This window comes from Pelobates fuscus, chromosome 9 (genome assembly GCF_036172605.1).
Source record: "Pelobates fuscus isolate aPelFus1 chromosome 9, aPelFus1.pri, whole genome shotgun sequence".
NCBI lineage: Eukaryota > Metazoa > Chordata > Amphibia > Anura > Pelobatidae > Pelobates > Pelobates fuscus.
This window is the reverse complement of record NC_086325.1, coordinates 75,060,055-75,079,188: the sequence shown is the minus strand read 5'-3', so window position 1 is coordinate 75,079,188 and position 19,134 is coordinate 75,060,055. Positions and strand designations below refer to the sequence as shown.

The window sequence follows — 19,134 nt, the reverse complement described above, 5'->3', positions numbered from 1 at the left end:
CTAGTGCCAGGAAAACGAGTATGTTTTCCTGACACTAGAGTGGTCCTTTAAATGCAACAGTAGTATTTGCACTGTAAACCTCCTTTTTTATTTATATAAGGTGTGGGTGAACTTAAACTGTATGGCTATATTGTAGTTCCTGTAGGCTTTGCGTGCGTAAGGTGGGGAGGGCGTGGAGAGGGGGGCATCCATGTCTATTTTGCTTGGGGCCCCCAAATTCCTTCAAACGGCCCTGGGTGGACCCAAGGTAAGAAGTCAAACCATTAGCAAATGGTTTGACTTCTTAACCTGTGGGGACTCTAGGGCACTCCTGGCACCATAAACACTACAGGGTACATTTATGTTTTAACTGATTTTATACTTACTTTATCTTTACTGATACTTGTCATTGGCCAATTAACAATATACCTTTGTAACTCTATACCAACTACTATGAGAATATTCTTGTTGGTTTTGTTTGTTTGTCAACTGGAGACATAGTGCATGCAATTGCAACTGGACCTTGGAATCAAGGAATTGGTGTGTGTAGAACATTTTATTACGGCTGGAACCTTCAGATTGTTACAATAAAAGGAGAATATTTGTTGAACCATAGAATGGTCATTTCTCTGCATTAAGCAAGCTAAAAACAGCTAAACTAGTTTTTTAATTTTGAATACAAAAATGAAACAACATTATTTTCTAGTAATATGCACTGCTCGAAGATAAATTATTGTATTTGTCTTCTACCATAATGAGTAATTTGATTTGTCACATGTGTTACATAAGTACACCTAAATGGGCATATAGTAGACAAATGAGCCCTGCAATAGGGTGTATCCGGGTACACCTGGCACACCCTTTGCCCATGCCTATGAGTCCAGACATTTTAGCCCATGGTGCTCTAATGCAAACTTCCTGTTCCTCCAACGGCTCAGATCTGCCTTTACAACTTACTCATGTTAATTTTATTATACACAGAGAGTGCCAACATATGGGTTTATAATTCTCTCACAGATAAAGCATAATGCTTGAAAATGAGCATGGAAAGGAGATCTATGCCACTAGTGGCACACCGCCCAATATACCGGATCAGGAAGGGTGTGTGGAATGTCAGACTGGCACACCGAGCTGGCTGACAGACTCCTGGCCGTCCACACTCACACAAGACAGTAAAGTGCTGAGGAAGCTCTCTCTGTGTTGTCCGGGGCCCACCACATAGCACAAGCGTTCTAATGATGCATTCGCTCTGTGCTGCCTTGGGACGGTGCTCTAGTTTCCCCCATGCAGAACACTAGGGTATGAAATCAGGACAATGGGACATAACCCTAAAATACGGACTATCCTACCAACATTAGGACTGTTTGGAAGCCTGTAGTGGTACTAGTCCTGACCGTACTGCTGGATCATTTACAGAATATCAAAAGATCACAAGTAATCAATTCCCCACTGCTACAGATTTCTTGAAAAAAGTTTTTTTTTAAAAATGGAGTTACTGTGACATATCAGGTACGGAAATCTGGAAAAATTGGGCAAAATAAGATTTCCATATTAAAAAATCTGAAAAATAAAATCCAGGAACGTAATTTTAACAATGGGTTTTTTGATAATTGTATTTTTAATTCAAAGTATTAGAGATATTTGAAATCCACCAAATGTCAATATTTTTAATAGCAAAGAGAGAAACTCAAACTCTCTACAAAACAACGTGAACTTAATCATAGTGAGATGCTTACAAGTAAATATGCCTATAAATCAGGCAAGGTTACCCAAAACGCACAATAATATATTGAGCAAATGTGTTTGCATGAAGTCTCTCTAATTCTCCCGCTTAATTATTGCAAGACCATTAGCAGTACATGTACTCAAGTACATTTTCTCAAAGTAAAATGAGATATTCCCGTAGGTCTGTCAACTTTGTAAAAGGGTTAAATCCCAAATAACAGGTACTATTCAGTTTATGTTTACATTGGAGTTTCTTTTGTCTTACACTACCATCTACTGGTCAGTGTTGGTAATAACTACTCCAGGTTTTAGGCCCAATCAAGTAGTGTATGTAGTTACAGGCATGCAGCATTATGGTTGGTTAGATCAGAAATTCCCAAGATACTTTTGCAGCCTACATGACCCTGATTCTGGAAGCCAAAGCCACATGACAAATACAGGGTTTATAGTTCTGTATGAGCCGGAGAGTGATTTTAAGAGGTCATGGTGCCCGGATTCTGTATGCGCAGTGTTTCACATGGCAACTCAAACCCAGCAATCTGAGAATACTGTACTTAGTTTGGGTATTCAGGAATACCCTAAAATTAAGTCTAAATTTAATTCGAAGACCCCCGAAACTCTAAGCCCCCCAGACTACAACTATTACTAATTCTACAGAACCCCGAATTTAAGTTTGGTGTCTTGGAATTGTAGGACTAATCCTTGCTTAATCAATATTTTTTATTTAAAAGAACCTACAAATAAGGAAGAATTGGGATAAAAAGAGAAAATAGGAAAAACAACTCGTCAGAAGGTGGGGGTTATTGACTGATGATGCCTGCCTGTATCTAGGTTTTAAAAGTGATGGTGTGAAGGAGCCGTACAGGGGACGAAGAGAGAGTGAAGTAGACTGCGGAAATGCGTGGAAGGATGTGAGGACTGTTGTAATGAGAGAAATTACCCAGTAAGAGGATACGTTTAAAGGACCAGAGGCTCGGATAAAATCTAACTGTACGTAGTACGGTATTCCAAAGGAATGGTACGGCACTTGAGAACTGGATAAGTGGGATGTGGTAATGTGAGAACGTACCAAGGGCTAGAGAGGTCAAGGGGATAAAATATAGTATATAAAATAAAATGAATCAATCTAAAATCTAGCTCACATTTATAGGGCTTTGTAGAATGTTAATATTGAATACAGTTTGACCACATGTTTGAGCAATTCACTGAAGGGGAAATATTTATTTTCCCCTTGTTACTGTTGCTGAAGTAAACGGTTCCACAGCATTCCATTGTAACTCAAGTGTAGAACATGAATTGGTGTGTCAGTTGGAAACGATGTTGAGAAGTACCAACTGCACTTTCTAGCCTGGGGAAAATTGAATTGTAGCTATTTATATTTTTAAAGGAGGTCCCAGAGCAGCACAGCACTCACATTCATCTTTTACTGGATTACTCTAGGTACTGACCTGAAGATGAAATGCCTTCTTTAACTATTTATAGAACTGTCAAGGCATGATATATATACATACATACACACACACACACACACACACACACACTTACCACAGTCCTGCACTCGTCTGTCAGCTTTCCTTACCGAGGTGTTGCTCCAACCAAATTCAATATACAAAAACGAAGGAAAGCACTCACTGAATTTGTTATATTCTTCAAACTTTTATTTCCCAAACGGTTACATTACATCAACGTTTCAGTTCTGTACACGGGCCGTTCATCAGGAAAAAAAAAAACAGTGTTTAGGACTGAAACATTGATGTAATATATCCGTTTGGGAAATAAAATTTTGAAGAATATAAAAAAAATCCAGTGAGTGCGCTCCTTCGTGTTTGTGTATATATATATATATATAAAAAATATTAGAATGTATATTATATCTTGTCAGTGCTTCTCAGGGCTTTGCTGAAACAGTGACTAATTGATCATTTTCAATAGGTGAATTTTGTAAGGGTGGAATATCTGTACAATAAATGAAAAAAAATTATAATTACAATTATTCAAATGAGAAAACAGGCACTGCTCATTGAACACCCAGTAATATATATTACAAGTTTAGATAAAGGAACACTATTCGGTCAGGAACACATATGTGTATTCTTGGCCCTATAGTGTTAAAAATGTGTTAGCCCCCCTGGTCCCCCATTGCTATCCTTTTAAAATAGTAAAAATTCACCTTATTTCCAGAGCTACGCAGGTCCAATCACAATTGGCTGATAGTCAATTCTGAATATCTCAGCCAAGGATGCAGACAGGGGGTGGGGTCAAATGCTGCCCTGGCAAATCAGCATCTCCTCATAGAGATGCATTGATGCTGAACATCAGTGCTGCACACTGTGCAGCACTGACCAAGGAAGCACCTCCAGTGGCCATGTGAGAAGTGGCCACTAGAGGTGTTCCTAAGCAGCAATGTAAACCCTGCCTTTTCTCTGAAAAGACAGTGTTTACAGCAAAAATCCTGCAGTGACAGGCGTTAGACACCAGACCAACTACATTAAGCTGTAGTTCTGATGACTGTAGTGTCCCTTTAATATATGTACATTTTGTAAATTAAAGTAAATTGCAACATTAACGTTTCTGCGGAAGAAATCTGGATACAGTTTGGCCACCATGACTAAATAAAAAGTATACACTATTGGCATTCCTCTAGGAGGACATGTCTATATATATGGAAATCCGTGAGTGCAGCCAACTACTTTAACTACATATATATATATACAGTGAGGGAAAAGGGTATTTCATCCCCTGCTGATTTTGAACGTTTGCCCACTGACAAAGAAATGCTCAGTACTATAATTCTAATGGTAGGTGTATTTTTTTTTTTTTTATTCTTTATTTTTGGTGCATAGAAAAAGGTATAAACATTTGTGTAAATTCCACAACAGCATGAGCGAGGGATACAAGAACATTGCATTTTTCATGTAAGTTAGGCTAAAGCATAGTCTGCACATTTTTTGTTATAATGGGGTAGTGGTCATATCGGTGGTGTTTTCCATGCCTATGGTGAGGGTAATATTTAATATTCTTGCTGCCCCGTGGGGTGCTTGGGCGTTAAATCGACATAGGCATAGGGTTTGGGCTTGCTATTTCCCCATCCCTTTGCGTGGTGTGAGTTAAGTTAGGTGCGGTGATAGTGTGAGAGTTGGGTTCCTTTAATTGGTCTATGCGTAGACTATTTAAGGTGCGGAGCCCGGCTATCTGAGCCTGGTTTAGTTGCATATGTGGGCTGTACAGCGCCCCTTGACTGTTTAATTGGCTTAAGTGGGTGCTCCGTGTTTGTGCTATGCCCTCTAACCCCAGGGCATTGAAGGGGAGGGGGGAGGTATCCGCTTTCCGGGTGCGGGGTCTCCGTCTTTTCTCTATCTTTTCTCTATCTTTTCTCTATGGGGCCTTCTGGCCGCGTCTGACCTATAGGGTTAGGTGTGAGTCGGGAGTGTTGAGGGTAACTTGGTGAAGGCTGTCATTGCGTTTCGGGTCCGCGGCGGTGGAGGAGTCTGTAGCATGCTGCCAATGTCTTTATGCGGTATGGAGGTGCCCGGAGCTGTTTTGAGGGATCTCCGTCCCATTTCTTCTGGGGTATAAAAGTCTGCTTCTGTGTAGCATGGCCACGACGTTAGCTCCCTTGTTAGGGTCTGGTCGCGTGTGCGGTAGGCCCCAGGTCCTTTGACGTGGCGTCTCGTGCCCGATTTTTGTATGGTAGGTGTATTTTAACACACAGAATAACAAAAAAAAAAAATGAAAAATGTGTGTCGCATGTCAATAAAGTTATAAATTGATTTGCATGTCAAGGAGTGAAATAAGTATTTGACCCTTCGACTTAGTGCTTGGTGGCAAAACCCTTGTTGGCAATCACAGAGGTTAGACGTTTCTTGTAGTTGGCCCCCAGGTTTGCACATATCTCAGGAGGGATGTTGTCCCACTCCTCTTTGCAGATCCCCTCCAAGTCATTAAGGTTTTGAGGCTGAAGTTTGGCAACTCGGACCTCCAGCTCCCTCCAAGGATTTTCTATGGGATTAAGGTCTGGAGACTGGCTAGGACACTCCACGACCTTAATGTGCTTCTTCTTGAGCTACTCCTTTGTTGCCTTGGCTGTGTATTTTGGGTCATTGTCATGCAGGAATACCCACCCATGACCCATTCAGATGTTCATTGGCAAACTTCAGACAGGCCTGTACATGTGCTTTCATCAGCAGGGAGACCTTGCAGGTGCTGCAGGATTTCAATCCTTCACAGCGTAGTGTGTTACCAATTGTTTTCTTGGTGACTATGGTCCCAGCTGCCTTGAGATCATTAACAAGCTCCTCCTATGTGGTTCTGGTCTGATTCCTCACCATTATCTTGATCATTGAAACTCCACAAGCTGAGATCTTGCATGGAGCACCAGACCGATGGAGACTGACAGTTATTTTGTGTTTCTTCCATTTGCAAATAATCACATCAACTGTTGTCACCTTCCCACCAAGCTGCTTGGCGATGGTCTTGTAGCCAATTCCAGCCTTGTGTAGGTCTATAATCTTGTCCCTGACATCCTTGGACAGCTCTTTTGTCTTGGCCATGGTGGAGAGTTTGGAATCTGATTGATTGATTGCTTCTGTTTACAGGTGTCTTTTATACAGGCAACGAGCTGAGATTAGGAGCACTCCCTTTAAGAGCCAGAAATCTTGCTGATTAATAGGGGATCAAATACTTATTTCACTCTGTGGCAAAAGCCACTTCGCCACTGGGGTTTGGAGGGGACTACTTGCCAGCCGTTTACCCTGTGACTATGGCCCCTGTAATAGACCTGGCTAAAATATTTCAAACAGGCTCTGCTCATGCAATTGGGACTATATAGTTCGTTTACCGAACAACCGCACGAACAGAGACCACCCTGGAGCTTGTTAACACCTATTAACAACTTAGAATGTTTCTCACTGCATTGTTCTAATTGTTCGTCTGGGTGGCCGCGATTCCTACGAACAACCACGAGGTGGCGGCCATCTTGTCCGCATGAACGCAGGCAGCGGTGTTTGGGAATGAATCAAACGGAACTGAAATCGGATACAGAAACTCCCGAACACCGCTGGACTTCCATCATCGCCTGCGTTCGTTTCTATTCAGCTTAGAAGGGCACTGTTCGGTGAGATAATTCGTCTGGATGAAGGGAACAAGCTCCAGGGTAAGACTATTGACTCTTTTCGGTAGTTTGTTCGTTTGCAAACTACCGAACTAGACCTGCTGCAAGCCCTGGTTTTCTGGAACTGTTTTGGGCATGTGACCATGCCTGTGTCGGTCAAATACACGACTTCCATAAATTTTTTGAACCCCTGAACTGATCTGGGTGATTTTTGGATATGTTGGTCACCCATCTATCAGGGGATATAACATTTGTGGGGATTTAATGTGTTTTAAGGTGTTTTGGGGGTTTTGTAAAAATGTGTGTTTTTTGTGTTTGGAGATATTTTAGTTTAGTATAGTACTTGATTCAATTATCTCCTAAGTAAAGGGGAAGGCTTATTGTATTACGTGTGGGAGTGCCTTAGATTGTAACTCTATTGTGATTGGTGTATACATTTGTGTCCCTGTCCCCAACAAGGTCTATGTGGGTGTACACCTTGTTGGGGATTGTCATAAAAGGCCAGTGTGGCACCATTAAAATTCAGTTCTGCTCTCCCCCCCCACAATCACTCAATGCGTTGCAGCTATAGACACCATAAAAATCTATGAAACCATGGCTAGAGGCTAGACGCACACAACAAACAGCTCCCTTCTGGCCTCAGGCATGGGAACTCTGGGAAAAACATAAACCAACTTAACTCGGACCACACGTATCAAAACCTCCACAACTAGAGGCAAAGAACACAACCCTTCCCATACCCTGATACCCGAATCGAACAAAGGTTGATTATACTACCCAGCTACATTGTCATTAGCCTTCTCTGCTGACACCCCCCCCCCCCCCAAACTCGTCACGACTCAACGAGGACAATGACACAAACACAATTTAAAACCTAAAGCCCTAACAGCACCCTCTTTAAGGATGAGATAGAGAGGGGGCAATGGCATCCTGCTACATGTGTCATAATGTTACATCAAGAGTTGTAATGATACAGTCAATGCAATGCATCTACTACAAGATATGTAACAACCCAGGACGCTGTTTGATTGTTTGATGTAATAAAATAACCAATTAACCACTGTACCAAGGCAGGGCCCCCCTACCCATTCCCTTATTTTATCTTCTGTACCCTTACCCGATACACATGAATACTGAAGTCGTAAAGAATTATTTCCCCCCCTCCCACTTTTCTTCTGTATCCCCACGATAAGCTGACAAAACAATAAAAATTGTCAAATTAAAAAAAAAAATCAGTTCTGCTTAACCCTCAACACGTAGCCTTGTCTCGTGCTTGTAGGGAACCTGCTTCAGAATTAATCACTAGCTCTTGTAAGAGCTCTACTACCTATTCGGATACTCGGTCGGATGAGATGACATCTGGAGAATACTGCAGCTCCTTCCAAGGGAGAAGGACGTCCCTAACGGCGTACACCCCTTTGATACTCAGGGTGGCCGTTACTCACTCATTGACATGCAAATCAATTTAGAACTTTTTTGACATGTGGTTTTCTGGATTTTTTTATTTTTATTATTCTGTCTCTCTCTCTCTGTTAAAATACACCTACCATTAAAATGATAGACTAATCATTTCTTCAGTGGACAAACGTTCAAAATCAGCAGGGGATCAAATACTTTTTTCTCTCACTGTACATGTCTAACAAAAAATACTATTACTGCTTTAGTTGCTGCTATTTGATGCCATTTTTCATAATTCATTTTTTTTCTGTACAGTTAATGCAGTTAAATATTGGGGTACGCTAGCTATTCCCGTTGGGTGTCTAATTGAGCCATATTGTATCTGAATGTCTAAGTCTTGCTTTTTGCCACTTTTGGACTATTCTGTTATGGTTAGAATTACATCTTAGTTACAGCATATATAAAGGTACATTACACCTTTTTTATTGCCTGGCGTGGTTTCTGTTTTTAGTACCATATTTGTGCATTTATTTTCTTGTTTCTTGATATTCTGGTTTAAGCTTGTTTCTGGATACTGTGTACCTCTGAAATCTTTGACCTGGCTGGTTTATATGTTATTCTAATTTATGCGATCCTCACCTGGCTGGTTATTCCATTTATCTATTTATCTGAAATCCTGAACTCGGCTTATATTCTGACTTTGATTTCTCTCTTTTATGCGTTAAGCCCAGCCACTTTAAGGTTTTGGTAATAAATGTTTTCTGTCTCCTCTGTCTGTTGACCGAGTTTCTGGCTTTCTGGGAACACTCAGCTTGACAGCATGTAAGGATGTGCTCCATGGTATTTTGTGTGGCCATTAGGGGGGAAAAAGTCATGAGATACAAAGAGAATCCTTTTGGAGCAACTATGCAGAATAGAACTTGTGAAACCATGGTGAATCCATATAAATAAAATTAACCACCACTTAATTTCTCTTATGAAATTAGTGAATCTATATGAATAACTCTCTGCTAATTTTGTCTTTCTAGGACCAGTGGGAAGATGGCATTCTTGACAATTCCAGAGAAGAGGAAGACGGAAAACTGGCACCTGTGAACCAATGTTCTCAGTTTAATGAAGAAGAGGTGCCTCATCTTAAACCAAGTCCAGAAGAGGATGTTGCTGTACCTGCCAAAAATGAGGAAATTGTGAATGAGGCCTTTGATAATGAAAGCACCATACCAAGTGACTCAGACACAGATCATAAAAGCAATGGATATGACAAAATGATGCCAGTATCTTGTGCCTATCCACTAGAGGAACAGAATATCCTTCCGGTGAGATCTTTATCTGGTGCAAAGCTTTTCTGTATCCTAATAAAACATAGGGAGGAGCTGTGCGGCATACTTCACTTCCGATCTTGTAACTCAGCAATAGCATGGATTCTGTATCTTCTCCAGTGTTACTCTGCATCCTCTAGTGTCACTGAACCACACAACCTTCAGACAGGCAGGTGACTTGTTTAAGTGGGTGAAAGGGTTAGAAACCACTATTTGTCTGAACGAGACCAAAGAAAATGACAAAAAAAAATCCTTCTTAACGCCACTTACACCTATGAAAGATAGGATATTTATAAATAGGGCGCCTTATGTTACCCCAACGAAATCACATTTAACCCCTTAAGGACCAAAATTCTGGAATAAAAGGGAATCATGACATGTCACACATGTCATGTGTCCTTAAGGGGTTAAAAACCCACAGAACACAGTTTAACAGGAATGAAATCGCAATACTATTTTATAGGTCTCTCTATAAATGTGATTCTTATACCAAAGAAAGGCAGAACACTTATTATAAATAAAAATAGCCACATTGCATACATATAAAAAATAGGTTACAAGGAAATTTTACATATATTAACAGATAAAATAGAAAGAAAAAGAAAAAGAAAAGAAAAATAATGGAAATCCCTAAAACTCACTGTACTAGCAAAGTGCAAAGCTTTTGGTGAGGAAAATAGATATCCAGTACAAATTATATTTCACTTTTTTTGAGAAGGGGGCCTATCCAAAGTGGCGACATGCAAATAATGAGTTGATCATACCTGTTAAAGGGACACTATAGGTACCCAGAATACCTTATCTCATTAAAGAGGTCTGGGTGCAGTGATCCTGTCCCCTTAACTCTGCAGCTGAAAATATGCAGTTTTAGAGAACCTGCAATGTCTACATTGCAGGGATAAGACTTCATCAAGTGTCTGTCTCCCAGCTTCCAGTACTTTTTGTAGTTTCACAGAGTTTAATTCAGTGAAATGACTCTGAACGTTGTCACACTATGGACGAGGACATCCAGTGTCTTGAAAAGCCTCATAGAAAGCAGAGTCAATGGAAGGCCTAATGCATGGGCAGCACTTTTCTCGTGCATGTGCATTAGTTTCCAAAATAGCAAAGAAGTGAGTAAAACGTTTTTAACCCTTTCATGTCGGGGGAAGGGATGCAGAGGGACGCAGTAGTGTTAGGAAAACAGTTTTGTATTCCTAACACTATAATGTATTTCCAAAATCTGGCTGAAAATGTACAATCATATATACTCATGTACAGATGACAAAACACAACATATATTTCATGAAAATTAGCCCAAAACCAAAATAACATCTACATTTCCTTCAAAGCTTTAAGTCAGTGACCCTTCATTGAACTCACAATATACATTGTAAGTGTTGTGTTGTCTCTGAACTCCTACAACTTATCTGATAAGGCTCTGGTAGTAATAAATATAACTGGTCCTCAGAGACCAGTCCTACATTTTCTCTACACTGGTTTACATTGGAAAATAAGCATGCCATAATTACTATTTCATTTCAGGTATTTTCTAGACACCAACAAGATTTGACCCATTGCTTTCCAGACACAGTTCACCTCATGGGTCTTATTTAAAAGGTGCAAAATTAACTCTCACCATTCTGTAATCAATTGTGCCTCTATTGGGTAACCTTTCCATGCACCCACTACACACATCACGTAACCGTATTTTGACAATAACGAATACATACCACATTATTTGTACAAGAAACAACAATTCATGTCCACTGGGCATGACAAATATAAATATACATGTTATGACTATTTTCCTCACTATGTGGCTCTTCACAGGTAACCGAGCCACTGCTTACCATGACAAATCATGTAATTGTTCATTTACATTTCTCAACAGTGCCTCCACTCAGAGATTTTATTTCTTGAGGAGCCCACTGCACTCAGATAATTAGCTAATTTACCCTCAATAGCAACATACACAGATGTAAAGTGCAACTCAGTAATTAAATATGAAAAGGAGAATCAATAGTTAAATGCAGATTTTCATACTGTTTATGTTTGTTTGTATCATAATTGAGTTTTTTTGAAAATATAAGTTCTGTGTAATGTAGAAGTCTATATCTGCAAGCACAACTTATTTTATCATATTCTTTACTGAAAGATTGAATTATGTGATAACATTGTTATTGCTACATTCCACTTACTTTTATTCCTTTCTCCAGCCTCTTCGCCTACCTCCAACTCCACTCACTGTCCCCCCATCCTTCAAATTCCCATTGGACAGATGTATGTCGCTTCCTCTATCACAGAGCACACCATCTGGTTTGGATGAAGTTGGGTGGATCAAGAGGAAACTCGTGAGTACAGGTAAAGCCAGAAAATAAACATATTAGGCAATAAATGAAAAAGAAAATATAGCTGTTTTGGCGCTTCCAAAGTTTATACTAAATAATGAGTGGGTCTAATAAAGGTGTACTCCCCTGCCACCTCATAATCACATACACAAATACAAAAATGTATTATACCCACAGTGACCACATAAAATATACTTAGCTATAGGAATACAGCAAAACCTAGTTCATCTGAAAATAAAGTGCTTTATGGCACTGAAGAAGGCTTCATTAGAGCCAAAACGCGTCTGCTAATACCTGGAACTTACTACATAGGACTATTTATGCTGTGACTTTCATTTATGGCTATTTCCCACTGCTTTTATTGTGTTTTGGGCGGTGTTCTATACCGTTAGCCTGGATTTATATGCACACTGCTTTTTATATATATTTAAGCCCTGCAGCTCCTCTACATTTTAAATTCTATATTTATTTTATATTGCGTTATTTTTCAATAGTAAAGTATACTATTTTAAACTTCCTATCCGGTGTTCCTGTCCTGGACATCTGTCGTTAGTCTGTATAGGCACCTTTGAGGCTGTCACTTTAGAGCGTGATACGGCTCTCATTTTGTGAGTTTTATTTCTCTCCTTCTGACCATATATTTACTGTTATTATACAGAAAGCACTATGTGTATTTATTTTCTTTTTTTTTCACAGAAACTAAGTTTTGCTGTATTTCTGTAACTAAGTTTATTTTATGTGTCCACTGTGGGTATAAGAATAATAAGAATGTACAGCTAGTTTATGAATGATAAAACAAATTCTAGAGCTTTACATACATTAGAGGGGTCCAGAAGTCAGTACTGCTGGAGGAATTCCCTCATTTCCACAGGCGCCTAGTAGCTGCAGTACTACCAGCGAGACGAGCCAAAACTTTCCTATTTGACGGAGTCTACAGAATAGCTAAATCTCCCCAAGCACTCAATGCAGCTCCGTGAGACATCATCCTGCGATGCCAAACAGTGTCAGATAAATTGTGGTATTGTTGACAGCACTCCATGGAAAGTCTCCCTATGATTTTGAGGCATGCCGACTCTCCTTTTTCCAGGACTTAAGTAGGGATACACTACTGTGGTGCAAAAATATGCAACCACTCACTAAACCACTTCAAGCAGCAGGCATTACCTACAAATGGTTGACCCCATGGACCCTTTGGTGACAAAGGATTGTAAGCACTTCAAGGCCACAGATCCAAAGAAGGCCCATCGTTGATGGCGGCACTGGGACTCCCTAACAACGATAATGCCTCAACGACATCATCATATCCCCAATTCTGTAAAACATAGGCATCACAACCTAACTTAATTCTCAATACCTACAGCCTTTTATCTGTTTATTATTGTGGCGAAACCAACTTCGCCACTGTGAACTGGAGAAGCCTGGTTGCTAGCCTCCTGCCCTGCGACTATGGCCCCTGGACATATTGTACTGAAAAAACTATATTTGGGCATGTAATAATGTATATTACTGCTACTGGGCCTTTAAGGGCCATCCGTGGATCTATGGGGACTTTTGGGATACTGTACCTTTAAGACTGTGGAGCGTAGTACAGTAATCCTGCCTTTAATACTTTAATGTCATGTATGTATTTTTGTATGCAGTTAACCTGGGTTATATATATATATGCAGCATTCATCTGATTGTTCGGTAGAATCACTCCATTCATTGTATTGAGGAAACTACCGAACGACCAGACCACCCAGGACTAAGTGTGCCTCCAATTACCGTTTGCAACAATGTTGCAAACGGGTAATTGGCAATCAGTGTAGTGTGGTCTTTGTCCTCTGGGTGGCCGCCATTCGGGAAACAAACACGTGGCGGCGGCCATCTTAAACTACCGAACAGCGGTGTTTTGCCGTCGAGTGTCTGGAACTGAAATCGGACACTCGACTAGGCAAACACCGCTGAGACCTCCAGACTTCCAGGATTTCGTGGGGAAACTACCGAACGGCCCGTCGTTCGGTAGAAAGAAACGTACGAACTAGGGGATTCATGCGAATCCCCCTTAGTCTCTATAACACCAGTAATTCGTCTGTTTCATTCACTTGTTTGTGACCGACCGCAGGGCCAAAATGCATGGAACTGTTTTCGGATACTTTACCCATGCGGTCGGTCAAATCTTTGGAACCTCATATCTCCCGAACCATTCATCCGAATGATCTGATTCTTGAATATGTTGTCCCCCTGAATAAGGGCTATCAGGGGATACCTGTTTTGGAGGTGTAGCATATGTATTTGGGGTACATCCAGGAATTGGGGAAAAGGGTGTACGGTATAATTATATTAAGTGCTAATCTAAGGGGAGGAGGTACATCCCTGTGATTGGTTAATTTCATCCTCCCCCTGGGAGTGTCCTGTATGCACTTGTTTGTAATAAAAGCCAGACTGGGTGTCCCAGTCCTGAGTTCCTGTTTAACCCTCAAAATGAAGTGTCGTCTCGTTCTTGGGGGGAATTGGATTGTAAGCTGACTGCCAGGAGTGTAAGCGGATTGTATGCTTTTCTTGTTCAGCTGTTCCAGTTCGGAGTGTTATTTCGTATCCAGATCGGGAGTTTGGTGTTCTGCAGTAGCTGTGCCTGTCTCTAGGAAAGGGGATTATCGCCTAAACGGATTTTATTCCCTTTTATGCTGAAACGGTCCGCAACAATTGGTGGCAGCGGTGGGATCGTTCCTACAACCAGAGGGACAGCTACAGACAACACCATTCCTGGATTACAAAGTGAGGGCAACGCCAGTACTCGTACAGCGTCCCCACCAGCAGTCATGTTCTATCGATATGAAGGCGTAGAGTTTGCTAATGAGGTAATGAGGAGTATAGCCAAATATGGCCCGAATCCCCTGAAGGTGATTGTTGATGCAGCTATACAGCAACTGCTTGAAGAGAACCAGAGGTCACGTGATCTCGAGCACGATTTCATCCTGTTAATGGTGAGTCATGGTCAAGAAGATGAGGTAGCCGATATCCTCCTCCAACACAAACCAGAGAAACCCAAAGTAGAGGACTGCATGGAGTGGTACTGGAAAGGCCCCCAGCAGGCAGGTGGAGATGGGACCGAGGTCTCTCTACCGGCCCTACAGGGATGCTGGGCAGTCGGCCCAGATCCCCAACGGCAGTGTGTACCCCAGGGAGCTGATGGTGTCGTCCATCCTCCCCAGCGGCAGGGTGTGTCCCAGGGAGCCGAAGGTGCAGTCCTTCCTCCCCAGCGGCAGGCTGAGTTACAGGGGGCAGAGGTAGTTGTTCCTGCCCCCCAACAGCAAAGTGATATGCCAAGAAGGCAGTGTGAAGTGAAGGGAGAGGAGAGCAGCGTCCTCCCTCCCCAGCGGCAGTGTGTACCCCAGGGAGCTGATGGTGTCGTCCATCCTTCCCTAGCGGCCGTGTGTGTCCCAGGGAGCCGAAGGTGCAGTCCTTCCTCCCCAGCGGCAGGCTGAGTTACAGGGGGCAGAGGTAGTTGTTCCTGCCCCCCAAAAGCAAAGTGATATGCCAAGAAGGCAGTGTGAAGTGAAGGGAGAGGAGAGCAGCGTCCTCCCTCCCCAGCGGCAGTGTGTACCCCAGGGAGCTGATGGTGTCGTCCATCCTCCCCAGCGGCCATGTGTGTCCCAGGGAGCCGAAGGTGCAGTCCTTCCTCCCCAGCGGCAGGCTGAGTTACAGGGGGCAGAGGTAGTTGTTCCTGCCCCCCAACAGCAAAGTGATATGCCCAGAAGGCAGTGTGAAGTGAAGGGAGAGGAGAGCAGCGTCCTCCCTCCCCAGCGGCAGTGTGTACCCCAGGGAGCTGATGGTGTCGTACATCCTCCCCAGCGGCAGTGTGTCCTGCAGGGAGCAGAGACAGTCAGTCTTGCACCCCAGCAGCCGGACAAGAGAATGAAAGGGGAGACAGCTGGTCCCCCTTTCCACCAGCAGAGAGAGTGCCAGGGAGAGGAGCCTGCTAACCCCTCTCCCCAGCGGCAGTTTACCATCCAGAGAGAGGAGCTGGTTACACCCTCTCTCCAGCGGCAGCCTAACCCACCAAGGGGAGATGTTAAGCCCCACATCGGTGCAGATGGGACCGTAGTCTCTGCACTTACAGCACCAGGGGTAGGGACGGTCGGTCCTGTCCCCCAGCCACAGAGCGATATATCCAAAGGGGAGACAGTCGGTCTCCAGCATCCAGGCTCCAACCAGACTACTCCCGTGGTAGTGCTGGCAACAGGACAGAGTACCGCTGGTCCCTGCCCCCTCAGCAACCCACCAAGGCAGCCTACCAGCCCCCCACACAGCCGTGGTGAGGCACCTGAACCCGGACAAGATCCTCCCTCACCCAGGTGTAGTAACTGTTTATTGTGGGTGGGCTGCTCTACTATTTCTGTTTTGTGGGTGGGTTGCTGGACTAACCAGGGCACTGACCGGCAGGAGGTCAGATACCCTGTTAGTCTAATTGGAAAAGGGGAGAATTGTGGCGAAACCAACTTCGCCACTGTGAACTGGAGAAGCCTGGTTGCTAGCCTCCTGCCCTGCGACTATGGCCCCTGGACATATTGTACTGGAAAAACTATATTTGGGCATGTAATAATGTATATTACTACTACTGGGCCTTTAAGGGCCATCCGTGGATCTATGGGGACTTTTGGGATACTGTACCTTTAAGACTGTGGAGCGTAGTACAGTAATCCTGCCTTTAATACTTTAATGTCATGTATGTATTTTTGTATGCAGTTAACCTGGGTTATATATATATATGCAGCATTCATCTGATTGTTCGGTAGAATCACTCCATTCATTGTATTGAGGAAACTACCGAACAACCAGACCACCCAGGACTAAGTGTGCCTCCAATTACCGTTTGCAACAATGTTGCAAACGGGTAATTGGCAATCAGTGTAGTGTGGTCTTTGTCCTCTGGGTGGCCGCCATTCGGGAAACAAACACGTGGCGGCGGCCATCTTAAACTACCGAACAGCGGTGTTTTGCCGTCGAGTGTCTGGAACTGAAATCGGACACTCGACTAGGCAAACACCGCTGAGACCTCCAGACTTCCAGGATTTCGTGGGGAAACTACTGAACGGCCCGTCGTTCGGTAGAAAGAAACGTACGAACTAGGGGATTCATGCGAATCCCCCTTAGTCTCTATAACACCAGTAATTCGTCTGTTTCATTCACTTGTTTGTGACCGACCGCAGGGCCAAAATGCATGGAACTGTTTTCGGATACTTTACCCATGCGGTCGGTCAAATCTTTGGAACCTCATATCTCCCGAACCATTCATCCGAATGATCTGATTCTTGAATATGTTGTCCCCCTGAATAAGGGCTATCAGGGGATACCTGTTTTGGAGGTGTAGCATATGTATTTGGGGTACATCCAGGAATTGGGGAAAAGGGTGTACGGTATAATTATATTAAGTGCTAATCTAAGGGGAGGAAATGTGTGGGAGGTACATCCCTGTGATTGGTTAATTTCATCCTCCCCCTGGGAGTGTCCTGTATGCACTTGTTTGTAATAAAAGCCAGACTGGGTGTCCCAGTCCTGAGTTCCTGTTTAACCCTCAAAATGAAGTGTCGTCTCGTTCTTGGGGGGAATTGGATTGTAAGCTGACTGCCAGGAGTGTAAGCGGATTGTATGCTTTTCTTGTTCAGCTGTTCCAGTTCGGAGTGTTATTTCGTATCCAGATCGGGAGTTTGGTGTTCTGCAGTAGCTGTGCCTGTCTCTAGGAAAGGGGATTATCGCCTAAACGGATTTTATTCCCTTTTATGCTGAAACGGTCCGCAACAATTGGTGGCAGCGGTGGGATCGTTCCTACAACCAGAGGGACAGCTACAGACAACACCATTCCTGGATTACAAAGTGAGGGCAACGCCAGTACTCGTACAGCGTCCCCACCAGCAGTCATGTTCTATCGATATGAAGGCGTAGAGTTTGCTAATGAGGTAATGAGGAGAATAGCCAAATATGGCCCGAATCCCCTGAAGGTGATTGTTGATGCAGCTATACAGCAACTGCTTGAAGAGAACCAGAGGTCACGTGATCTCGAGCACGATTTCATCCTGTTAATGGTGAGTCATGGTCAAGAAGATGAGGTAGCCGATATCCTCCTCCAACACAAACCAGAGAAACCCAAAGTAGAGGACTGCATGGAGTGGTACTGGAAAGGCCCCCAGCAGGCAGGTGGAGATGGGACCGAGGTCTCTCTACCGGCCCTACAGGGATGCTGGGCAGTCGGCCCAGATCCCCAACGGCAGTGTGTACCCCAGGGAGCTGATGGTGTCGTCCATCCTCCCCAGCGGCAGGGTGTGTCCCAGGGAGCCGAAGGTGCAGTCCTTCCTCCCCAGCGGCAGGCTGAGTTACAGGGGGCAGAGGTAGTTGTTCCTGCCCCCCAACAGCAAAGTGATATGCCAAGAAGGCAGTGTGAAGTGAAGGGAGAGGAGAGCAGCGTCCTCCCTCCCCAGCGGCAGTGTGTACCCCAGGGAGCTGATGGTGTCGTCCATCCTCCCCAGCGGCCGTGTGTGTCCCAGGGAGCCGAAGGTGCAGTCCTTCCTCCCCAGCGGCAGGCTGAGTTACAGGGGGCAGAGGTAGTTGTTCCTGCCCCCCAAAAGCAAAGTGATATGCCAAGAAGGCAGTGTGAAGTGAAGGGAGAGGAGAGCAGCGTCCTCCCTCCCCAGCGGCAGTGTGTACCCCAGGGAGCTGATGGTGTCGTCCATCCTCCCCAGCGGCCATGTGTGTCCCAGGGAGCCGAAGGTGCAGTCCTTCCTCCCCAGCGGCAGGCTGAGTTACAGGGGGCAGAGGTAGTTGTTCCTGCCCCCCAACAGCAAAGTGATATGCCCAGAAGGCAGTGTGAAGTGAAGGGAGAGGAGAGCAGCGTCCTCCCTCCCCAGCGGCAGTGTGTACCCCAGGGAGCTGATGGTGTCGTACATCCTCCCCAGCGGCAGTGTGTCCTGCAGGGAGCAGAGACAGTCAGTCTTGCACCCCAGCAGCCGGACAAGAGAATGAAAGGGGAGACAGCTGGTCCCCCTTTCCACCAGCAGAGAGAGTGCCAGGGAGAGGAGCCTGCTAACCCCTCTCCCCAGCGGCAGTTTACCATCCAGAGAGAGGAGCTGGTTACACCCTCTCTCCAGCGGCAGCCTAACCCACCAAGGGGAGATGTTAAGCCCCACATCGGTGCAGATGGGACCGTAGTCTCTGCACTTACAGCACCAGGGGTAGGGACGGTCGGTCCTGTCCCCCAGCCACAGAGCGATATATCCAAAGGGGAGACAGTCGGTCT

General features: G+C 44.0%; 1 protein-coding gene across 1 annotated transcript in view; it reads left to right on the top strand.

Moving 5' to 3' along the window:
- The window catches only part of ARHGEF9 (Cdc42 guanine nucleotide exchange factor 9), a 347,057-nt gene that overhangs the window by 67,299 nt on the left and 260,624 nt on the right, over positions 1 to 19,134 (top strand). The window contains exons 3-4 of the mRNA XM_063432082.1: positions 9,241 to 9,528; positions 11,730 to 11,874. Of these exons, the coding sequence (XP_063288152.1) occupies positions 9,241 to 9,528; positions 11,730 to 11,874 (433 nt within the window). The remainder of the gene's footprint in view (positions 1 to 9,240; positions 9,529 to 11,729; positions 11,875 to 19,134) is intronic.